General features: G+C 45.4%; 1 protein-coding gene across 1 annotated transcript in view; it reads left to right on the forward strand.

Moving 5' to 3' along the window:
- LOC138268588 (mothers against decapentaplegic homolog 6-like) overlaps positions 1–22059 on the forward strand; it is a 28848-nt gene extending 6789 nt beyond the window's left edge. Inside the window, exons 3-4 of the mRNA XM_069218390.1 lie at positions 2816–2917; positions 16081–22059. Of these exons, the coding sequence (XP_069074491.1) occupies positions 2816–2917; positions 16081–16616 (638 nt within the window). The 3' untranslated portion in view covers positions 16617–22059. The remainder of the gene's footprint in view (positions 1–2815; positions 2918–16080) is intronic.
- The last annotated feature ends 3713 nt before the right edge of the window (positions 22060–25772 follow it).

A 25772-nucleotide genomic window follows, 5' to 3' on the forward strand; every position in this document is an offset into this window, starting at 1 on the left:
GGAGACCCCTGCAGCATCCTTCCTTCTTCAGGACTCAGATCTGCCAATAATCTTGGTTCTGACCTGCAGCAACCTCACTTGTTCCACTTTTACAAAACTCACACCCATGACTTTGGTTTACCAATCAAGCCCACACATAGGTCTGCCAGTATGCTTCAGCTTTGAAGCGCGGCACCCTGTGTTTGAAGTACCAAATAAGATCTGCTTCTGTGCAAGTGCACCTGAAACTGGAGTGAGGTATCCCATGCTGAGTGCTGGGGCACTCAGAGTAGGTAACCCAGTGCACCCTAGCCCTGCTGCTCCCCCTACCGTTCCAGTACTGACACTCACAAACAACTATGCCTGTACGCATACACCTCAGATATAACCTGTAGCATGCTGCTGTTCCATTACTGATCCCCCACACAGCTTTATCAGTACATCTCACTTCTACCCTGCAGTATCCGTGCTATTCCATCGCTGAGACCACCACACAGCTCTGCTAGCATCCATTTAAGGACCTCCTCTTTCCTCACTCCTCATCCCTGCTTCTCATCCATCATCCCTGCTTCTCATCCTTACTATTCATTCATCATCCCTACTTCTCATCCATCACCGCTACTTCTGATCCGTGCCTCTCATCCATACTTCTCTTTCATCATTCCTACTTCTCATACCTCATCCATCATCCCTACTCCTCACCCATCATCCCTACTCCTCATTCCTCATCCCTCAGTCATACCAACACTTTTTCAGTTTTGTAAAACACACCTTCACACTGATTGGTTGGCAACAGCCAATCAGAGTTATGAGAGAGAGCTGCATTCTATTTCACTGAAAAGCAGCCTTCTCGTTGCATGTGCTGGGTGAAGATGGAGGAGAGGAAATGCAACCGTGTTTTTTGTTTCCAATGAATTCAAGGCCGTACAATGTTTCATTTTATTTAACCTAAGTGTTTTTTCTGTTTACACAGGCTTCGGGAAAAAGCTCTGCTGGTTTGGGAAATAGAAGGGGCACACAGTTTGGGCTATAAATCAGCTCTTGGAGAGAGGGTTATACAGTTCATCTACAGTCCAATGAAAACCTTTCTGGTTGCAGTTTCAAATGTAGAAATAAAATGTTTGAAATCAACTCTGGTGACAGTGCAATCCAATTCATCCAAACATTTTCTGGTTTCATTTGCATTTGTAACAAAATGTTTAAATCTGACGCTGCTTTTATCTCTGAGAGCTGTTGTTTTTATAGGCGAGCGTGTTGTATTCTCTCATTGCGCTTCAAACCACACCCATGTCACATCAGCCTCTTTCATTGGTTCATGGGCTTACCTTTCAAAATCTGCTTGTTTTCATTAGTGAAGGGCATGCATACGTCATGCCTTTTCCAGTGTTTAGCCCTCCTCGAGTGCAGCGACCAAGTACTGAAAACATACGAGCCTGCTTTGCACTGATGATGGCCATCTGCTCGCTTATGTGAAACTTTTACTTTTCAGTTTATATGGCAAAAAAGTCTAGTTAGTTATGTGAAACTGTTTTATTTTCATTTTCAATTTATGTGCCAAGAAAAGTCTGATTAGGAGTTTACAATGCTAATTGCTCTAGCTCAAGCAAACGCGAGACTGGTTGCATTGCAAATGCTTGTTCTTTTCTGAAACCAGAAAGTTTTTCATTTAACTATAGATGAATTGTGTAACCCTTTCTCCAAGAGCTGATTTATGGCCCAAGCTGTGGGTTCCTTGTATTTCCCTAACCAGCAGAACTATCTTCAGAGGCCTGTGTAAACAGAAAAACACTTAGTTAAATAAAATGAAACATTGTACTACCTTGAATTCACTGGAAACAAACACACAGTTGCATTCCCTCTGTCTTCACCTAGCACATGCAACGAGAAGGCTGTTTTTCAGCGAAATATAATGCAGCTCTCTCTCCGAACTCTGATTGGCTGTTGCCAGCCAGTCAGTGTGAAGGTGTGCTTCACAAAACTGAAAATGTGTTGGTATGACTTAGGGGTGATGGATGAGGAGCAGGGATGATGGATGAGGAGCAGGGATGATGGATGAGGTATGAGAAGTAGGAATGCTGGAAGATGTATGAGAAGCAGAGATGAGAAGCAGGGATGAGGGATGAGAAGTAGGAATGATGGAAAAGAAGAATGGATGAGAAGCAGGAATGAGGGATGAGAAGCAGGAATGAGGGATGAGAAGCAGGAATGAGGGATGAGAAGTAGGGATGATGAGAAGTAGGAATGATGGAAGAGAAGTAGGGATGACGGATGAGAAGTACGGAGGAGAAGTATGGATGATAGATGAATAGTAGGGTGAGAAGCAGGGATGATGGATGAGAAGTATGAATGATGGATGAGAAGTAGGGTTGATGTATGATGGTTGAGAAGTAGGGATGATGTATGATGGAAGAGAAGTAGGGATGATAGATAAGAAGTAGGGATGATGGATGAGAAGCAGGGATGAAAAGTACGGATGAGTAGTGAGGAATGAAGATGTGCTAAAATGGATGCTGTACCTGCAGCACCCCCTACTATTCCAGGACTGAAACACACACGCCGCTGCATATACATGTACATCTGAGTCATGCCCTATAAAACACCACTTACGCACAGCTCTGCCAGTACACGTACATCTCAGTCCTGCGCTACAGAACACCTGCTGTTCCAGTACTGAGACCCACACACAGCTCTGCCAGTACATCTCAATCCTGATCTACAGATCAGCTCTGCCTCTGCAGTTTAGTCCTGACTTGCAACACCTCTTTCCCTCCTCTGGCTTTCCTATGCTTCGATTAGACGACCTTCTAAGCTTAGTGTTGTTTATGTTTTGTTGCAGAAACCCCACCACCCAGCTCCTCGAAGGCCTCCACCTTTGATTCCTCCAAGCTCCAAATCTATGAGAGTTCTCACAGCGAGCTCCGGCATCACCACAGAAATGGTAAGAACAGGGCCCAGTGTGAGCAGTGGGGGAAGAGGTGGAGGTGTGTGTGTGTGATACAACATTAGTGTAAGATCAAGGAGTTATGAACCAACCTTAAGTTTGTTTGTTTAGGTTGTTTGTTGCACGTTCTATATAACGCAAATATGCCTCCTTTGGCCACTACAGAGCGATTGAAGAGTGTACACATACAAAAATGCCACACAGCCAAAACGAGCATGGTGCACCAAGGGATGTGCACTTGAAGGTCATACAAACACCTGGTGACCTCTGATCCACTCCCAATTGTCCACAAAAGGTCACAATATATAATATACACACATACATACATAGTATGTTCCAGTGAAGTGTGCTTTGATCCGGGTCCCTGTAATGCAAATGCCCTGATGAAGACTCTAGTCACTGCACAAGTGATGCAAGCAGTCTTTGGTCTGACAGATGGGTGGCAATTGTTTGGTTGGGTTTACCGTAGGTGGGAGTTGGGATGTTAACGTAATCAGCCCTTTCCCCCTCTCTCCGTATGTTCTAGTTGCCACGGTCTGTTAACTGAGGTCCCCTAAATTCTACAAGCGATGTACGATCTTAGTGACAGACCTGTTCTTTACAAAGACTTCTCTGTGTCTAGGATGAACTTTTAGGGGCAGGTGTGGCTTTGTGAAATAGTCTGTGACGGCTTTGGACCATTCCTATAAGTTAGTTGAATTTTATGTCTTGAGTCGTGCTTATAGCTGAGTGGTGGTCCCTGGGTCTCATAAGATGCTGTTCCTAGTTCTGACAGATCTCAATTGAATAGTAGGTGCCAGTGCTTAATTTTAAAAGTGGGGGAATCCAATGCGTTTCTTAAGAGCCCATTGTCAGTGCTGACGAACGCCGAGGTAGCCGACTATCAATGCTGCTTGATTCCACCTTTCGTCTCTTTCTTCTTCATCACCATACTTAATGTCTACTTAACTCGTTCCGACAGGTTCTTTTTTCATGCATCACTCTCCATTTGTTGCTGTTTTCCTTTCTTTCGCTTCCTTGTCCTTTCTCCATTTTCTGCCTTACTTGTGCTCTGGGTCAAAGTCTAATGATGTAAAATATGTCTCATTCTACAAAAATGTCAGTGCCCACAACCTCCAACCTCTCGCACAAACTACACACGCTTGGCTGCTAGTTGTGTAATGGCTGCAGCCTAAACAGTGCGAAAGTAGAGGGCTTGTTCACCTTCATATCCCTATTCTGATGGAGAGGATATGAGGGTATACCCTCACTACATTGCGTCTTCTATATCATGGGTCAGTGCATCATGAGATGTTATATAAAAAATAAGACAAGGGTTATGTAGGTTAAGATTAAAAAGGTAGTTGAGAACTTAAGGGTAACCCAATAAAACAGGGCGGTCTCCCATAAGATATCTAATGTGCCACGATGTATTGCCTCCGGTGTAGTGCTCCATGATGTAGAGGGCTTCGATATAGTGACAGACATCTGATATCAAATTTTTCCCAGTGCTACAGATCTTTCTTGCTTATATCTGGGGCTATCAAAAATATGAGGTTACAGTTTTCTTCATCACCTAGGATTAGGTAATCATTTGCTGCAGGAGCTCCACATTCCATGCCACATTTCTTTAGTGGGGGTGAACTAGTGGCGTAACAAAGGCCCCCGCAGTGCGGGGGAGCCCTGAGCTTCAAGGGGCCCCCTCAACTCAGTACCCTGGCATGGGAGCTGCTGAGTGAGTTCGGAGGGGGGCCCCCTCCATGTACTTTGCAGGGGGGCCCTCAAGTTTCACTACGCCACTGGGATGAACTCTGCTATGGACAAGGCAAATAGCTGTCCTGTCCAATGAGGATTATTGATAACTTCTATCTCTCTCTGCTTGATGAACATGTCTTGCCATGGTGGCTTAGTTGTCTGGGCATTTTGTTCAGAATTTAACCTGATAGGGTGCATTCTGCATGGCCTCTGTTTGCTGCAGTGAAAGTTTGGGACTGCAAGACAGAAAGTCCTCCTTGGGGGTATCTTCTGGACATTTTTTCTATATGTATCAACTGTGTGTTTTCTATGTTGCTCTGTATGTGCAACCAGGAGTATCCGTTCCTAATTGGTTCCCCAAGATATCCTTTTGTAATGAGACCTTCTATTGGGGGTACCCAAATCAATACAGAAATGTCAGCTACCACGTGATCCTATACAAGTTCACCACCGGATTCATGAGTCCTCGCTATCCTTCTACGCATGCGTGCTTCGGGCCTATAGAATCTGGCGCTGTTGGCGCTCATCTCCTCTCCAGTATGGCCTGGAGGCAACCGGCCCTCCAGTTAGATCTGGACACTGCAATGTCATCACATCCAGCACTCAGCATGTTCAGTCTCGCAAATGATGGCAGTTGTGGAAGGCTTTTTCCATAGGATGCCCAGACCGAGGTTGCACAATTCTTGCTAATGGAAAGATCACAACCTTGGCCACCATGCAGCTTAAAGTAACATGGCCTTGGTGGCCACAGCAAACGTGCACAATTCTTTCACTTGTTGTTCCCTTTAAGAAGACATATTTAGTTCCTGGTTCTAAGTCGGGATTGGCTCCGAAACTCTGTTTTGCAGACTTTAAAGTGTATTCATACACACCCTGTGTGGTACAAATGTTTTTGGTCCATAATGGTGGTTGGAGATTCCACTCCTGTCACCAGATTGTTCTTAACTGACCCCCTCCTGATTACAAAAAGTGGTTCTCTAGCGTCCTCGCTCCATGGAGCTTGCAGGTAAAGTGACGTAAGCCCGGTGTACGCATCTTTTGTTATATTACAGCCCTACACATTGGGCACTAGCATTCGTTGAAACTGCAAGCATTGTAAAGCGAAGCTTTGTGCATGTGTTTTTTTCTATACGTCCATGCTCAGCTGGTGGCTGACTTGTTGACACGTAGTATGCAATATTAGATAATATATTGGGTAATCAGCCCTGGTCTTAATAGTAATTATGGCATTGACAGATGACTTGATATAGGAGGTGATTGAACAAATCTATGAGGGTATTGTAGGAAGTTGGCTCTGTATGTACTATTTCAAAGTAAGAAATAGCATGCACAGAGTCCAAGGGTTCCCCTTAGAGGTAAGATAGTGGCAAAAAGAGATAATTCTAATGCTCTATTTAGTGGTAGTGTGGTCGAGCAGTAGGCTTATCAGAGGGTAGTGTTAAGCATTTGTTGTACACACACAGGCAATAAATGAGGAACACACACTCAAAACACAATTCCAGGCCAATAGGTTTTTATATAGAAAAAATATATTTTCTTAGTTTATTTTAAGAACCACAGGTTCAAGATTTACAAACAATACTTTAAATGAAAGGTATTTCACTCAAGTATCTTAGGAACTTTGATTCATCACAATAGCATGTACAGTTTTGGCAAAAATGGCAATAAGCTATTTTTAAAAAATGGACACAGTGCTAAAATCAACAGTTCCTGGGGGAGGTAGGTATTTGTTAGGTTCACAGGTAAGTAAAGCACTTACAGGGTTCAAAATTGGGTCCAAGGTAGCCCACCGTTGGGGGTTCAAGGCAACCCCAAAGTTACCACACCAGCAGCTCAGGGCCGGTCAGGTGCAGAGGTCAAAGAGGTGCCCAAAACACATAGGCTTCCATGAAATTAGGGGTGTCCCGGTTCCAGTCTGCCAGCAGGTAAGTACCCGTGACTTTGGAGGGCAGACCAGGGGGGGTTTGTAGGGCACCGGGTGGGACACAAGTAGACACAGAAAGTACACCCTCAGCGGCACAGGGGTGGCCGGGTGCAGAGTACAAACAGGCGTCGGGTTTGCAATAGGATTCAATGGGAGACCCAGGGGTCTCTTCAGCGATGCAGGCAAAGCGGGGGCTCCTCGAGGTAGCCACCAACTGGGCTAGGAAGAGGGCCACCTGGGGGTCGCTCCTGCACTGGAGTTCGGTTCCTTCAGGTCCTGGGGGCTGCGGGTGCAGTGTCTTTATCAGGCGTCGGGTTCCTAGAAGCAGGCAGTCGCAGTCAGGGGGAGCCTCTGGATTCTCTCTGCAGGCGTCGCTGTGGGGGCTCAGGGGGGTCAACTCTGGCTACTCACGGGCTCGCAGTCGCCAGCAAATCCTCCCTGTAGAGTTAGTTTTCCACAGGTCGAGACGGGGGCATCGGGTGCAGAGTGGAAAGTCTCACGCTTCCGGCGGGAAACGTGTGGTCTTTAAGAGTTGCTTCTTTGTTGCAAAGTTGCAGTTTCTGTGGAACAGGGCCGCTGTCCTCTGGAGTTTCTTGGTCCTTTTAGATGCAGGGCTGTCCTCTGAGGCTTCAGAGGTCGCTGGACATTGGGGGACGCGTCACTGTTGCAGTTTTTCTTGAAGTGGGGAGACAGGCCGGTACGGCTGGGGCCAAAGCAGTTGGTGTCTCCGTCTTCTCTGCAGGGCTTCAGGTCAGCAGTGCTTCTTCGTCTTCAGGTTGCAGGAATCTATCTTCCTAGGTTCTGGGGGCCCCTACATACTCAATTTAGGGGGGGGGGGGTGTTTAGGTCTGGGAGGATAGTAGCCAATGGCCACTAGCCCTTAGGGTGCCTACACCCTCTTTGTGCCTCCTCCCGGTGGGGAGGGGGTCACATCCCTAATCCTATTGGGGGAATCCTCCATCTGCAAGATGGAGGATTTCTAAAAGTCAGAGTCACCTCAGCTCAGGACACCTTAGGGGTTGTCCTGACTGGCCAGTGACTCCTCCTTGTTTTTCTCATTATCTCCTCCAGCCTTGCCACCACAAGTGGGGGCAGTGGCCAGAGGGGCGGGCATCTCCACTAGCTGGGATGCCCTTTGGCGCTGTAGCAAAGGGGGTGAGCCTTTGAGGCTCACCGCCAGGTGTCACAGTTCCTGCAGGGGGAGGTGAGAGCACCTCCACCCAGTACAGGCTTTGTTCCTGCCCACAGAGTGACAAAGGCACTCTCCCCATGTGGCCAGCAACATGTCTGGTGTGTGGCAGGCTGGCAAAAACTAGTCAGCCCACACTGGAAGTCAGGTATGTTTTCAGGGGGCATCTCTAAGATGCCCTCTGGGTGTATTTCACAATAAAATGTACACTGGCATCAGTGTGCATTTATTGTGCTGAGAATTTTGATACCAAACTTCACAGTTTTCAGTGCAGCCATTATGGTGCTGTGGAGTTCGTGTTTGACAGACTCCCAGACCACATACTCTTATGGCTACCCTGCACTTACAATGTCTAAGGTTTTGCTTAGACACTGTAGGGGCATAGTGCTCATGCACCTATGCCCTCACCTGTGGTATAGTGCACCCTGCCATAGGGCTGTAAGGCCTGCTAGAGGGGTAACTTACCTATGCCACAGGCAGTGTGATGTTGGCATGGCACCCTGAGGGGGCTGCCATGTCGACTTAGTCATTTTCTCCCCACCAGCACACACAAGCTGGCAAGCAGTGTGTCTGTGCTGAGTGAGGGGTCCCTATGGTGGCATAAAACATGCTGCAGCCCTTACAGACCTTCCCTGGCATCAAGGCCCTTGGTACCAGGGGCACCAGTTATAAGGCACTTACCTGGATGCCAGGGTGTGCCAATTGTGGAGACAAAGGTACAGTTTAGGAAAAGAACACTGGTTAGCAGGCCTCAGCACACTTTCAAATCATAACTTGGCATCAGCAAAGGCAAAAAGTCAGGGGGTAATCATGCCAAGGAGGCATTTCCTTACAGGTATCATGTAATTTTAGTCACTTGAAGAACTAGGTGTGGATTAGTAACTGCTAATTAATTTCCAAGCTCATTTGTATGTATATTGAGGTGCCTTGATTACTACCTGTTCCTGTGCGATTGTCCAAAGGAAGCCCTGGCCAACTATGGGCCGAAACACGTTGACCATTATAACAAGAGGCTTCCCCCCTGATATATATCTTTGGGTTTGACACTTTTATATAAAAAAAGTTGGCCTGTAGCACAAGAAAGCAGTCTTTGGGTACTCCAGGTACATATTGGGACTGCTTTTTAGGTGTATTCAACGCATTAAATTTTCATTGGGACACCACCAGAAAATAATACAAAGACTGTATCAATCAAACTACGATAAAAAATTTCTGGTATTACAATTTTTGTGGTAATTACATAGTAGACGTTGCTAATGGAATGAACTTATTTCTATATGTGGGTATTGTAATATACCAAGAAAAGGCTTTTTGAATTGGGTTGCACAACTTTAGTCAGAGTTGTATGTCCAATAATGATACTATTAGGGCTTCAAATGATTAGTCTATGGGGAACTGCTTTGTTTGTGTAATTGTCTAGCCCAGATCCCATTAGAGTGCTATTGTCAGGATCCCCGCTGCATACATTTCTCTAGGTATCTACACCCTTGCATGTCCGCATACCATTCTTCAGGCCCCTCTATCCATGTTTGTACAGCCACCAGTGCATTTGTGATACATGCACTTGGTTACAAAGGATAGGACTCTCTGGATGGTTTCTCTGGAAAGACTCACTGCGCAGCTGCCCACTGCCCCCTGCGTGCAACCCAGCTAAGCTGCTCTGAAATATAATGAGTGCCCAGAATTGTGTGTGCAGGGTTTCTTGTCTGTGTTGATCTTCCTTGGCGCCCACTGCACCCACCTCCACATTTTCGTGCGGTTCCTTGGTAAACAGTCTCACTTGGCTCTTGTTTACTGCGCCGACTGCCGACAAAAGGGACACTGTGCGACAAACAGGAAGGGCTGTGAAACCTTGAGGGACCTTGGGTTGAGCCCTGCACACTAAACAAGAGCTGTACAGAGACTCTTGTGAGGGACCATCATATACTGGCACAGTCACATGGATTAAGGATCTGCAGCAAAAAATATCCTGTACAACATAGTTTTACGGACACGTTTCCTTCAGCGATGTTTCTAAGGAATGTGAACACCTATAGTGAAGAGGCTGGGCAGCACCTGAGCTGCATGGCACTGCCCAAGTGTCTTTATGTTAGCCCGAAGAAATTACTGACTAGTTCAGGGATTGGTGACAGAAACAGTTGGCGAGCCCATTGATAAAGCAAAACAGTAGCTTCACCAGTTTTAAAATGAACTAAGGTCAAAATGTGTAAATTTGTGACTTTTGGAATCAAATTTCCATTGGTAGGTAGGGTGTGAGAAGTTTGATATTTCACAAACCTGTATTGTAAACAATATGTGGAACCACAAAGTCCATGTATCATCTGTGGTGGACATGATATATGTTGTTGAAGTCCCAGTAGCATTTTATTTCAGTAGTTCCCAACCATTTGACTTCTGTTGACCCCGAATTTATCAATTCTGGAACTCAGGGACCCCCAGTGAATCCTTATTGGAATGCTGGGACCCTCCACTGAGTCATTACTCAAAGATTGGGACTTAGGGAGTCATTCTGACCCTGGCGGTCACCGACCGCCAGGGCCAACGACCGCGGAAGCACCGCCAACAGGCTAGCAGTGCTTCCTGGGCCATTCTGACCACCGCGGTCAGAAAAGGGGAACCGGCGGTTTCCCGCCGGTTTTCCCCTGGCCCAGGGAATCCTCCATGGCGGCGCTGCTTGCAGCGCCGCCATGGGGATTCCGACCCCCTTCCCACCATCCTGTTCCTGGCGGGAACGGGTGTCGTGGGGCCCCTGGGGGCCCCTGCACTGCCCATGCCACTGGCATGGGCAGTGCAGGGGCCCCCTAACAGGGCCCCATAATGATTTTCAGTGTCTGCTTTGCAGACACTGAAAATCGCGACGGGTGCCACTGCCATTCGGAGCCGGCTTCATCGTTGCTGGGTCTTTCCCGCTGGGCCGGCGGGAGGCCTTTTGGCGGTCGCCCGCCGGCCCAGCGGGAAAGACAGAATGGCCGCCGCGGTTGGAATGACCGCCTTAATCTTTTAAAATTATTACGTTTTCTAAGCCGTTGCGGACCCCGAGGAGGCTTTGTGGACCCCCGGTCCAAATAGAGGTGCAAGATAATCCAATTCACTGAATTCGCTAATTGTTCTACAAACACTTTATTCAAATAGTCAGTTTAATTTTCTGATTTTCACAGAGTATTCTGAGGGATGTGTATGGATAGTCTGGGCCTGCTTTGCTTTACCTTTTATGTACGCGCCCTGAATCTTGTAAAGCAGCTGAACCGTTTATACGTGGGACATTGGATGTAAAGCGCGTAGATACCACTGGATAAGTGGTCCATGGGAATGAAAGCCCTGCCATATTTCAAGATGATTGATGCATAAATGGTTGCCATTTAGATTTATGCCATGTAAATTTATCCTGTAGGAATATCCAGAAATTGTGGCATTGCCAAATGCAGAACTCCAGGATGTAAATAGATAAATACAACTTAGATAGTTGATAAATGGTAGAAATGCTAGCAATGAAAAACACCAAGGTCAAGTGACCTTACAGTCATAGAACTATGGTGTTTAGACAGAATATCAGAAACAGAAATATTGTGGGACAAAGTATAGTATCAAGAATATCGAGAACAAAAATATTGTGAAGGTAAATTTCTGTAGGTAAGCAAAGTTTTACTATATGTAACTCCACATATATACATACCTTGACAATATATATATCTTCAAGGTATGCAGATGTGGAGTTAAGAAGAGTAAATATATTTTACCTATTTTATCTATTGTACCTTTTTGCACTTACCTTCTCAAGATTTTGGTCCTCTGTATTATTGGCATAATATTCTGCCCACGCGATGTTTTGGTTTTGAAAGTCTGTGAGTGATTGTATAGGGATACTATGGACACTGTTAATTACCATCGCTGTTAAGCTACTATGAGTAATGTATGCAGACAGGAGGAGCTCAGTCAGCCTCATTCCTGGTGGTGGTGGCAGCAGGTGAGCACTGGCACTCATGTTTGGGGACCAGGATTAGTTTCACTACCAGATATTGATGCAGAGCAAGAGAGAGAGAGAGAGAGAGAAACAGAAAAGGAAGAAATACTGAGGAAGATATGAAAACAGCAACAAAGGAGAAATGAAGGATTAAAGGAAACTGCAAGAGTGAAATATACCCTGAGTGTAGGAGAGTAGAAGAAATAAGCATGAGGTGGAATCGAGACTAGGCAGTCGTGGTATTCAGCATCCCCAGCATTTGGCATCAGACTGAACAACCTTTTGGCATCTGCACTTATTTACTTTTCGGGAACCGAGTGGTGGCCTCATATAGCAGCCAGTCATGTTTTTGCTAAGGAGGAGGAGTTGGGGCCACTGCCTTTAGGGATGCCCCTAAGGGCAGCTGTTGCAAATAGTAAGCATTACTTCATTCATTACTCAGTGGAGATCGGGAATCAACTGAGGCCTCAATGAATCAAGCGCTAGTGTTGTAGTGATACCTAATAACCAACCTCCGTAGTGGATTCATACACGTCTTAGTGGAAGCATAAAACAGTGTAGTAGGAACGCCTAGTGGTCAAACCATATATGGCATCCCCTAGACGAGGTACATATTGGTACTGCATTGACTCCCAGTGGCCAGTTACATCATGGCACTCTATGAAGTCCTAGAGGAGATTGCAACCAGTGATGCAGCGACACCTAGTGGCCAGTCCCAGCATACCGCTAGCGGACATCTTGAATGAAGTTAACAGAAACCGGGGCAGCAATCATACATGGTGGCAAGCAAGAGTTTGATATTGATTCAGGTGCATACACGGCACAGTGCTACTTTGTGGCAATTCACAACACAGCATCAACTGAGTTCTTATGAAAGGAGCCAGGTGCAGGAGCCAGTGACATGGGTAGCAAGGCCCAATATGATACTGGCGAAGCATTGAAGGCAACACCAAGATGAAAGGTGGAAAGCTTTCAAAAGTCTCAGCCACTAGACATTGACCAGAAAAGCATTCCAGGCAGTCTTTTTACCCCCAGTATTACACTTCTGAGAGAGACCAGCCATATGCAAATCAGCCTTCGTCCTGTTCCAATAGTAATCGTCCAGTCCAAACTGTTATGTCCGCTCCACTTTGAATGTACAACCTGAGACCAGTTCGACCCTGGCATACACAAATGAAGTAGTGAATCTAAATGCAGAGCCACTGGAATTATGCGGCTGGGGGACCAAATTATGCCTCACGTTTTCACTAAATTATATGGCAAGAAAATAGTGTGGGGTAATGCAGCACAGTTTGTGATAGATTTACTTCAATGTCATTTTTTCTCATGGTAACATTATCTGGGCACAGATTGTACCCCATTAGTTGCAGTTTACCACCAAATACAGCAATAAAGAACTAAAAGATGACCAGTCAAAGGGCCTTCCACAGCGCACGAACACACATATTTAGTAACCGTTGATGCATTTGAGCTAGAAACATTCTTTTGTTTGTAAAAAAAAATCTGCAGATTATGTGGCAATGGGAGCAAATCAAAAATTATGCGGAAAACACCCCGTCAGCGGAAATGCCTAATTCAAGAGGGTCTTGGCTAAGTGGTAAGTCTCAGTTTTATACTGGCCAAATTACTGAGTGCAGGAAGTTCATATTGGTATGGCAGTGACACCCGGAGCTCATGGAGAGTGAGGTGGACTAGCTGAGTTTAGTGATGTCGTAGGCAGACACACTGGTGCAACAGTGACGCCCAGTGGACAGTCACAGTATCGCACTAGCTGTGGCTTTGGTGGAGGAAGGGGACACATACGTGCATATATATATTCTGATGCACAGTTGACCGAGTGAGTTTCTAAGGACGTTGCCTCTTTAAATATTTTGTATAAGTTCGCATGGGCTCCAGCACTCAGGAAATAACAAGCAAGCAGAGGAAAAACGCCGATGGCCTCCAGCTTCCTCTCCCTAAAAACAATCAAGCCGGCGGGTGACGGGTTTTTCCCTGGCTCCTCAAGCAGGGCTATTTTAGGACAAGCCTGACCATTCTACGGGGAGGAAATGCAAGTCAGGGGGAGAATGATGTCGTGACGCACGTGTGGGGGGTACACTGTACCCAACACACCTTCCAAGCTCACAGCCCACCCCGTCAGGCCCTTAATGGTTGTCCCTGGGCGGCTGCATCGGGGGTCTCTGGGGTGCTCCGACCCCGCGGCCTTCTCCAGTGGTCTACTGTTCTCCTCCCACTTATGTCTGGCTGGTCCTCGAAGGTGGTCCAGGCAATCTAGGCTCAGTCTTCTCCCGCCACGTCTAACCCTGAGCAGAGCCGAGTAGCTCCTCCAGGCCATATTTTAGCTTTCTATTCTGGGCCGTGCCGTCTTAAGTTTAAAATTGAATAATTAAGACTACAAGTCCCAGAATGCAAAGGTAATGCCCGGAATGGATGAGGCACTCACGCTTGGACCTTGGATACCCCAGAGCTTGTTCCGATCGCTCACGTGGGACACCGCAGCCTGCCTAGCTCTCAAACGCATCCCTCACCCTCCCTTCGAGTCTGTTTGGTCCTGTGTGGCGAGACTGGGACACGCTCCTTCCTGCTTCTCCTGATAACCAGGACCCGTCCGCCACGTCGGGCCCGGACCCAGCAGGAAGGGAGCCTTCCGGAGCCGGGACCAAACACAGCCGCTCTGTCTGGGAGGCACAAAGGCGCGCTCCCTGCCAAGGCCCTGGCGCCCACCCGCGCATACCATCCGGCTCCCGGAGTGGCCGTCTCCAGCCCGCCGCCTCTCGGCGCTCTCGCCCCTTAATTGCCTTCGCTTCCTAACCTCTTCTTCTTTCTTTCATCCTACACATTGTTTCATTCCGTTCTCCTCTTTGCGCCTGTTTTCGCTTCACTTATTTTTCTTTTATCCACTATTTCCCCCACCGAACGTGTCCCACATTTTCACGCTCTTTTCGTTTTGTCGTACGTTTTTTTTTTCGTGTGTATATTTTCTTCTATTTTCCCTCTCCCAAACTCTTGTCTGATTTAGTTTCTCGCTCCCAACCTCCTGTTACCTCCATTCTGAGGAATTAAATGTTTTTTTTTTTATTCCACATCAGTTTCCCCCTTACTCCCTCTCTCTCTCATTATCTTACCCCTCTCTTTTTTATATCAGTCTCTTTTTCCCCTCTCTCTCCTCAACTCTCTCGTCTGTCATGCGTTTTTTTTGTATCACACCCACCTCCTTTCTCTTGCACTCTCCACCACCCGGGCTCCACTTTCCACTCCTGAGTTTAGAGAGTATCTGCACGGGTGTAGCTTCAGGGGGTGTGTTTGGCATGTTACACCCCTTTAATAATTGTAGTTTCTGACGACTAGTTTGGTACAGGTACTTTCAGTCGGGTAGGGTGAGATGTCTGTCGGATTTCACCTGGAATTTTGTATGCACACACTGGCAAAAATACACACACTCTCTCCCTCTGTTTTCAAAGTCCTCAAAATACTGCTTATTTTTAGAAAATACTGTGTTTCTCTCACTTAATACTCCTATCTGCATTCCTATCTCTTTCCACTGCCCTCAAGTCTCTCTGATGCATCCTTCTTGTTGCATAATGTATTTTATCATTATATGCCAGAAAAATTGTTAGATAATCTGAAGATCACCCCCCCCCCCCCCCCAATCTTACTGACCAAGCCACGCCGCAAGAGTATCTTCAGTATCGTAAGTAACTTGCATAGGCAAACTCTGCGCCACAAGAATGCTCACTGGCGTGTTCTAGGACATATTAGATGGAAGTATTCTTCTGCATATGGTTAGTGAGTACATATTGTAAAAATATCCAGAACTTCAGGCTTTCCAATGGGATAACATGGTAATTTAGTGGCCATCTTCTGTGTCTAAGTAACTGGATGAGCATATTCTGTTTCACAGTACATTTGAGTTGCAAGTCCTATGGGAAAGTGCTTTAATATCTTATTTTGTGGCATAGTATCACATGACATATTTTCTAGTAAATTAATTTAATATTTTCAAAGTGTCCACACGTGTCCAAGGCACATTTGTGTCCTAATACAATTGCATGCATTTAAATTTGTCAGCAGGGATCATTCACTGATTTTGTGAGTTCTTTCCCCACTCCCCGAAACACCCTCGTCCAATCTCCTTTTGGTCATAACAAAACTCATGAATGATTACAAAAACTGTGCGAGTTACAATGCCATCTGAGACTCGCCAAGCATGTGACTGTAGGCCCAAGCCCTGTTGGCCTTTCAGAGACACAGACCTGTGTCCGGAAATGTTGCCATTTCCCACCGTGCAATGTTTGTGTTATGCAATTTTGCTGAGCTTTTTTGATGTTCCCTTCTCCCTTTGGTTTTTGCAGACACAACGATCTCCAGAAATACCATAAACGATGGTTATTGGTGCAAACTTGCCTATTGGGAACACCGTGCCCGTGTTGGCTGCCTCTATGCTGTCCATGAACCATCCGTCCAGATCTTCAGTGACCTGCCAAAGGGCAATGGCTTCTGCCTCGGTCATCTTGGTATTGGGGCACGCAGCGATGCGGTGCGCCGGACCCGGGGAAAAATTGGTCAGGGCTTGCTACTCAGTCAGGAGCAAGATGGCGTCTGGGCCTACAACCGCAGTGAACACCCCATCTTCATCAATGCGCCCACACTAACATCAACCAGCCAACGGAACCTTCTGGTGCACAAGGTACTGCCTGGCTACTCCATGAAGGTCTTCGAGGCCGACAGATCGACCACACACCGCAGCCACTCCAGTCCAGGAGATGGGCCCTGTGACCCTGACAGTGCCCGCATCAGCTTTGCCAAAGGTTGGGGGCCACGCTACTCAAGGCAGTTTATCACCTCCTGTCCCTGCTGGCTGGAGATCTTACTAAACAGACCTGGTTGAGGGAAAATCCAATGTAGAGGAGGCCACGAAAGAGTAATCTACTTTCCTCCTGCCAGAAACCATGTCTTTTTACACCTACTTTAGAGTATGGATCTAACCATTCTATAAACAAATAGTTGGATAAACCACTTCATCTTCATGGCACCTACACAACGACACAAGCCATTTTGTTACAAGCTTCATAAATCAAACCTTAGTCAATTGTTCATTTGTCAACTCTGCAAATTCCGCACAGTCACTTCACTGCCAAGATGGCAGCCATGACATTATAATCTACGAATCGAGTACCAGCCATTCCATCATCAGTTTTCCAGATCATCTACTAGCCGTACCATGTCACACTTTACAAAGCGGGCACCAGTTACTTCATTCCCACAAATTGTGTCTTAGTTATTCATTCCATTTTTAGGTCTACAAATTGAACCCTGGGCATTTCGGGCCAGATGTAGCAAAGGGTTTTACCCATTTTGTGTCTATGGGAAAATGTGTTCGTACATATGGCCCTTCATTCCCTAATCTGGAATTCCAATATCTTTCCTTCCATTGCATATCCGGTCATTCCATCATTTACTCAGCAAGTTGGACTCTTATGATTCCATTGCCAAATCTACAAATCTGCAATCATTATTTCATCACCCATTCTTGAAAATAGACAGCATTTGTTCCTTTACCCACTCTGTAAATCACACCACAGCCATTCTGTGGACTGCTTTGCAAATCTGACCACAGTATTTCCCTGGCCCACCCAAATGCAAATGGAATCCGTGTCAGTGCTTCACCACCTCCACAAGCCGAACGCCAAAAATGTTTTGAATTCATTCTTCAAACTTGACATTCCATGGTCAACTCAGCAAATGGAATCCCAGTCATTGCATCATCACCTCTACTTGCCGAACCCTAAAAATGTCATAAATTCACCTTCTATATTGGACCATGTCAATAGGATCACTTTCCTTTCTCTTTAAGTCTGTGCTTTAATCGGAACAAAAAAGGCAAAGGGCCTCGAAAAGGGGGCGTGGCCAAAGAAGGGCATCTATGAATCCCCACAAAGAGGCAAGGCCTATATAATGAAGTGCATGCATTAAACATGTCCACTGAAATCCTGTGCTTCACACAGTGTACTAGCTATCTTGCTTTCAAGTGCCTCTCTGTGAGCTTTCTGTTATTGCTTCCAGACATATCACACAAGGATGGACATGCGGTTAAAACAAGCCAGACAAATTGGGTTTTCCAATGTTTGTTAACAATCTCAGATAAAAGAGTAACAATGATGATCTTGTTGTGAACGATTAGAATTGAACATTTTTCAAGTCTGAAAATATGAAACTGTGAATTAAACATCTGAGGGCTGTGGAACGGCTGGTGGTCTTCAGAGGGCCATAACTACTCCTGTTCTTTACATCAGTTTTGGTTGTAAGTTGCTTTCTCAGCAAAAAAAAAATGGAATCCGGTAGTAAGGCGAAGTGCCTAGTGTATGCACCTAATTTATGCTGTCAACTTTGAGATTACAATAGAAGCCACTGGTGGCAATGGGATTTTTATGAGTCCTAATGTGTAACTAAGAGCATAGAGATAGACACAAAGAGACATTGAAAGTGGTGAAAAAGACTTTTGAAAGATTAGAATATTGCAGAGTTTCCAAATCTTGAATCCATCCATAATTCAGACAATTACTATCTAGAAACATTTCCTTGGCTTATATTTTTAAGGTTCTTTTCTTTTCTTGCAGTTAAAAATGATGATGCACCTTTGGCTGGGAAGAGGGTAGAGGGGGCCTGGTGGCCCATTTATTGTCGATGAAGTGCAGGCTTGTCAGAAGCGTTTGTGGAGCCCTCGTCACCAATGATATGCAGGACCATTTCCTGGTTTGATTGCGATAATTGGTAGCGGCTAAGGATACCTGCCTTATTGAGAATATATCACAAAGGCAGATTTCAAGTGACATATTTAGCAGTGTCAGCAAGGGGCCCTGGAAATAGAGGAACCTGGGGCAAATAACATGTCAGTGCCCCCCTTGATCAGGTGGTTAATGTCTGAATCACAGGAGCTGGCCCGTATTAGAACGGCACCCACCAATGTAAGGCAGGCTTGGCTAATGCGCATTAACAGTGCTTCTCAAAGACCGAAACAGAGCATAAGGTTCACCAAGAAAAAGAGATATATGAAGAAAGGCACAGAGCGGAATGGTAATAGACACTGAGAGGAGGATGACCGGGCAAGGAAATCTAACCAAACTGGAGAAATCACTGGATGGAGGCAATAGACATTACTAAAGATTACCACCAGGGGGCAGTAGTGCCATGTGTGTTAATTTAGAGGGTTTGAATACTACTTTTCATGTATTTTCATACCTGCGTTAATATCAGGATAGAAAGAGGGCCACTGGAATTATGCCACTGTGCAGCTGTGGTGTTTTTCGTATACTTACAGATTTGCCACGTTTGTCACATAATCCATCAATTGCTGCATAATCTGCAGATTTTAACCCCAAAAATTGCTCTGGCTCATTCAGTTCAAAAGATGCTAAAAACACACTGACACCTGCTGACGCATAGTGGAAGTCCCTTTTCAAAGGTTGACTGGTCACCTTTAATTCGTTTATTGCTATATTTGGGTGTTAAACTGGGACTAATGAGGTGAAACCAATGGCCGGACAGTGTTAACAAGTTTTCGAAATGTCAAAGTAATTCTATCACAAAATGTGGCACATTGTACCACATAATTTGCCTTTTCTCGCCGCATAATTTGCTCAACCCTTCTGCACAATTTGGACCAACTCTGCCGCTTAATTCCAGTGGCCTTGAAAATAAGAATAGCCGTATCCTTTGGCATCCAGTACTCCTTTCATGGGCATCAGTGTGCAACCTACAGGACACGCCTTCAAATTACAGCTGTAACTTACTACTGTTGAGTTGAGTTATGTTGGAGCTGCACAGGCAGATCGGTTGGTGGTGTGCGCTGCATACACTGACTCCGTTCATTACCAGCAGCTTAGCCAGCCCCAGCTAGGGAAACAACATTGACATTTTGCAAAAGATAAAGTTCAGGCTGGGATCTAATAATTTAGTCAATTGATGTGGCAAAAGCTAAGTTTTTGCGTTTATAGGATGATAGATGCAAGGGCTGTTGGAATTATCACGTGTGTTTGAATTATTCTTTAAGTGCCTAAGTTATCATTTTTGGCTTTGTGGCACATTTGAAAAATACATTTTTGTCTTACGAAATATAGTTTCTACTACTGTTAAAGTGTATATCTATAATCATATCTTACTATATTTAGAGCACAAGACTGGTAGGCTAGATGTTTATTACACCATGAATGTATTGTATCCTCCTGGGCTTTCACGCGCAAAGGCATTAGAGAGAATCTTTTACATTTGCAGATATTACAGAGTTTATATGTATCGAAATGTTATTTATGCTTATTTAAAGTATATTATTGGAAAGAAAAACTTAGCAGAAGAGAAATGGCCTGGTGGGTTGGAAAAAGTGGGGAAAAGAGGCTGTAAATGGGAATCTTTGAATACAAAGGCCCATATTTATACTTTTTTTGCACTGCATTTGAGTCACTTTTTAATGCAAAAGCAACTTAAACGTACAAAATACAATTATATTTTGTAAGTTTGCGCCAAAAAGTGACACAAATGCGACGCAAAAATAAGTATAAATATGGGCCAGAGTGTGGAGGAGAATACATTGAGTAGAAGAGGAACAAACGGAAAGGTGTGAGACAAATGTCACTGTCAGGGCTGAATAAGAGACAGTATCAGGATAACGGGGGAAGCTTCGGCTGAACAGAAGGTGAGCGCAAGGGAGCATGTAATGGAGGCGGAGACATAATGAGGGAGAAACAGAGGCAGCAAGAAGGAGTTAATCTGAGGGGGGAATGAGAGAGACTGAGTGGGCAGTGAGTGTGAAAGGGCTAAGAGGGGAAAGAGAAACATTAACAGCAATAGATAGTGAGAAGAAGAAAGAAAGAAGGAGAGGTGCACAAAGGTGAGAAAAAGAGAGAGATAGAAATATAGAGAGACTGAGAAAAGGAGAACCACCAAAATAGAAAAGGGGAAGAGAGAGGATGAGAGTGAGTGAACAAGAAAGAGAAAAGGAAATTTAAGATGATACAACAAATATTCAAAAGAGCGGGAGTAAGCTGGAGAGACAAACAGTGGAAGACGGAGAGATGAGGTCAAACTGAAAATAGAGAAAGGAACGAGATACAGCAAGATGAAAAAAGAGACTAAAAGAATTTAAAAATGGACTGAAGAAAGAAAAGCGACTGAGACAAAGTAAGAAAGAAATGGAGAGAGCAGGACATCCTGAATACACAGGAGCAAAACAAATAATTAATGGAAGCAAGTGAAAGGAAAAGAAGGGAAGATTGAGAAGAGGAGATCATGAAAGCAAAAGTGCTAGATTGAGGACAAAAACCCCAAAAAGAATGAGTGAGGGGAAAAAGAAAAAAAGTGTTGTATAGCACAGAGTGCTTTGGAATGAAGAAGAAAGGATGGGAGGGAAAAGATGAGAGGCAGAGAAAGGAAAGGAAGACGCATGAGAAAATACAAGTAAGAAAGTGGGAGAGCGAAAGCAAGAAAATAAAAATAAACGAAAATTGGGTAAATTGATGTGTGAACAAGAGAAGACAAAGGAGAAAGTGAATGATTAAAAAAGGGCTTTATGGAGAAGCAAGGAAAAAATATGATTTGAGGGCTTACATGACAGAGGAGCGTTAATTGCTAACTTCTATCTGACTTGACCCTTCTTAAAGTTTTCACTGTTTATATTTAGGAAGAATTGGGGTATTTATGGACACATTTGGGATTGTTGCCATTTTCATAGAGGTGACTTTGGGTATAATTCCGTGAGATTTAGGATCAAACTGACACCCGGAGGGCTCTCCCTGACGACCAGGGATGCTGAAGCAGTCTGGTGGTCTCAAGATGGACCCAAGGCCGGATGAAGGGTCGAACCAGGGATTAATGTAGCCAGTGGTAGCAGGTGGTGGCACCAGCACATATTTTTGGGCACCAAGACTCATTTCTCATCACCAGACTCTGAGCAAGAGAATAAATAAATAGAAAAGGTAAAAAGACGGAGGTGGAGAACATAGGAAATAAAGTGACAATTGAAGAAAGTAGGGACGAAAGAGAATCCGAAAGAGTGGGTTAAAGAGATAGGAAGTGTAGGGAAGTGGAAGAAATAATCTTGCGGTGGAATCAAGACTAGGCAGCCTTGGTATTCGGCAACCTCTACTTTCAGCAGTGGTGCTAGCCAGCTCTGGAATTAACGTTTGTGCCCTGGATCTTACTTTCTTGCAAAGTCAGCATTAAATTAAACCCATGCTGGAAGATGAGGCCAAGACATAGATCTGAATGGATTCCACTTATGCAAGCTTGTCATACCCAAGCATACCTTCTCTGTGAAAATAAAGTATTTTTTTCCTCTTGATACTGACTCTTTTGTTATATTAGGAGTTGTTTATTTAGACAGTATTCACCAATTTATTTTCCTCTTGGCACTTCATACAGCATGTCTTTGGCTTGTGGTTGTGTGTTCTCACAATGTAGGGTCTTGAGAGCAAGGATTGTTTGAACTGCCAATGCTCCGGGTGTGTGAGCTCATGTGGTTTGAAGGGTTTTGGCCATCACTTCGGTGGCATGCCCTAAGAACCTGGCAGCCTTCAGAGCAAGGCATGTATAAGTGGTTTATGGTATAGGTTGTCTGTGTGGTGATTCCCGGTAACTGCTTGAGGTCAAATAGTCCTTCACCTAACTTACGTCAGCTATGGTAGTGACCTTCTTGGAGTCCAGATGGATGTCTGTATATACAGCCTTTTTCAGGCCATTTCATTCAGTCTGGGGCTGTGTATGTTGCAGTGGTTAAAACTGTGCTGTTTTTTGTCTGATGTGGTTTGTTCCTGACCTAGGATTTGATGAGCTCAGTCTGTGCTGATGGCGCGGTCCTGTCTCCTCCGCACATACAGCTTACGCTACAGTCCGCTGTCCCAATGCTTTAGTATCTGGTATTGTGCCGATTTCACTTTAAAGAGACCTTCCATTCCCCTGTGCTCCTGATCCCTGTGTCTCACTGTGCCTGTTTGTCGTTTCACACATTGCCTTTGAAGATCATGCTCACCGGCTGCCTCTTTTAGGGCCAGATGTATCAAAGGATTTTACCCATTCTGTGCCTATGGGAAAAAGCTTTCGTACATATGGCCCTTAGTTCTTTGTTTTACAGTCGGTTTGAACTCCTCGTCTTCTCGCCCCATATTTCAGGTTCAATGACCCTATCTTTGGCTATCCCGAGATATTTTGTGTCCTTGGGATTTACCACTAAGATTGACTGCATTTGTGAGTGATAGCTGCTACTTCTTCAAGTAGACACAAACTCACCCCACCGCAGAGGCACAGTCTGGTGTCAGCCATGATTCTTGTGCCCTGTCCGGGTGAAAAGTATCCTCTCTGCCCGGAAGCCCATTACAAAGGCCAGTCCACTTTGGTATAGTTTTCACAGCTCAACCGAAACCTGTGACTCCGTACGTATGTCTACCTTAATGCCTAAAAATTAAACCCACCCACTCTAGATGTCTCACCCTACAAGGTTTTGTAGATGTGTAGTGTGAGGGTGGGGTGTGAATTAGGAACAGCCTGGGGCTGAATTTTGAGATATGGACTTTGGAAGGAGTGTAGGAAGCGGCAACAGCCAATGGGATGACAGTTCTCATCCGCAACAGGGGCCCTCCACCGAAACTGGCCACGCTCATGGCTAACGGTGAACACCCCACATCAGAGCCGGGAACTACCCACAAATCTCATTCCAATCACAGGACCATCTTTAAAACCTCAATGACATTGAACCTAGCCAAGCGAGTGTGGACAGGACTTGCTAATCGAGGGGACGTACCCCAGGTGGTTACAGGAGGGGTAGTGAGGCTAAAGGAAGTAGGTTTGAGAAGCAGTGTATCTGAAGCTGGGGTGGAATTTATGCGAGTAATCCATTATTGGCATGACACGGAATGTGGAATTAAAGAGATCATCCAGTGAATGATGTCACAATGTCTCAAAAACCAAGCAGATACAGTTAAACAAAGGAACATTCCAGAATGTATATATTTTGAGGATTGCTGGTGATGCAGGGCTGCTTAAAGAGAACTTGTTTTCTCTTTTCTTGATGGAACCATCGTGGAGTGGTTTTCTGTGGGGTGGAGATGGGTGACTTTTGTGTTAGGCTCTTGGTTTGAAGAGATTTTGATTGTGTGGCTTGATGAGGTGACTAATATGTGACAGCCTGTATTATTGGGCACATGGAGTGACGGTAGGAATTCCTGCATGACTATATGTTGGTTAGCACATAGATTGGGAGAAGGTCAGTCAAGTCACATAAGCTATATTTAGCTAAATGCCATAAAAGACAAATTAAATACATACAGAAATAAATACATGAGTTAATCTCGCCATAAAAACACATGGGCACGATATTGAACAGAGCTCTGATATAAAAACAGTCTCTGGCAATATCATAAAATATCAGGCATTGGACAGAGAAGGATATCGGTGGGTCTCACAATTCTTATATAAAAACCAGATTAAAAACATCATAATTTATGCGCAAGAGCGATAAGAACTATCTGGATAGCACGAACACGAAGGCTCACAATGTGGCAGCAATTCTCGGTGATGCATGCTCACTACTTAGCAGGCCAGGATTCCTATGCTTAAAACTGTGCTGAATGCAACCAACACTGGACAGACACTTGGAGATGAGAGTGATTGCAAGTAGATTATACCTGTCTCATGGTCTCGAATATCGGGATCCTTTAAAAGTGGAAGTAAAATATTTTTCCTGAGAAGGCAATAAAATTGACAGTACAAAATTAAATGCTAAGTAGAGTGTGGAGACAAATTATCACATGGACACAGATTGGGAGCAGGTAACAATGGATAACCAGAACGACAGACACCCCTGCCACTTTCCAACTCTCTTCTAAAATGCCTAAATACGATTAAAAGAGGAACGCGTGGACCGTGTGCGCCATCTCGTGGCACTTGGGGAATATTACACCGGTGTCTAAAATCCTGTCCCTTAGATGGCTTCACACTGAGCAAATACAAGGATTGGCCGTTTGCGAAGGGCTTGGCCACATGGTGCGTTTATGCTACAGGGTGGGGTGAAGTTGTTATATCCTTTTCTTCAAAAGGTTATATCATCCAACATGGGCATTAAATCAACTAATCTTTGCTTTCATATCTAGGAACGTGAAAAGAAGTTGAATGGGGGTCGCCTAGAGGAGAAACATTTTAATTCTCCGTGCTACTTACTCTTTCGCTGCAACACACAGAAAGAGGAAAGTGCCTCTGAGGATTAATGTTGTGCAGGAAGGTGTCCTCCTGCACAAAAACAATCCTGCTTGCAACTCACGCACCCCTGCCTCTTCGCAGACGAAATCTGACGGGAAAAGCAAGCGCGGTTCCCCGGTAGTGAGTGTGGGTGGGCCCCACCTCTAAGTACTGTCTCTATGTCTCTCTCCCTCAGATTTTTTTTCTCGTGCAGTGTCTCTCTGGTTTCTCCCTCTCCCCCTCCTCGTGTCTTTGAGTTTTATTGCCTTCGCCTCGCTTTTGCTCTCTCCCTTTTACGGTTCCTTTCCACTCATGTTTTTCTTTCTTTTCTTTCTGGGTGTTTGTCTTTTCTTTTCTCTCTCCTTTGCCTCCCTCTCTATCCCTCTCCCCCTTTCCTTCTGCCACCCCCCGTCACTCACACCCCCCTCTCTTCCTCCCTCGCCCCCCCTCACCTCGGTTCTCGGGGTCTGTGGTTTGCGGGGCTCTGCCACCCTAGAATAGCACCGAGCCTATAAATAGGCCCCGTCTGTGCCACCTGCAGGAAGCGGTTTTTCGTGGAAGTCTCCGGGGCCTTAGAAGAGGTCTCTGGTGGCGGCGGTGGTCGCAGGTGGGTTTCCAGGTGGGCGCCTGGGGTGGGATTGGAGTGGGCGTAGGGGTTTGATGCCAGGTTGCCGCCAGGGCCTGTGGTCGGCGTTAAGTTGACGTGACACTGACGCTTCTGTTAAGCGGTTCTGTAAGGGTCTCGTGCAAGTCGCTCGCATAGCTCAGAAGGATAATGCACATACTGCAGCCCGCTCAGGGGCTTCTGTTAGAGAAGGAGGTG

This window comes from Pleurodeles waltl, chromosome 12 (genome assembly GCF_031143425.1).
Source record: "Pleurodeles waltl isolate 20211129_DDA chromosome 12, aPleWal1.hap1.20221129, whole genome shotgun sequence".
In the NCBI taxonomy this organism is placed as follows: Eukaryota; Metazoa; Chordata; class Amphibia; order Caudata; family Salamandridae; genus Pleurodeles; species Pleurodeles waltl.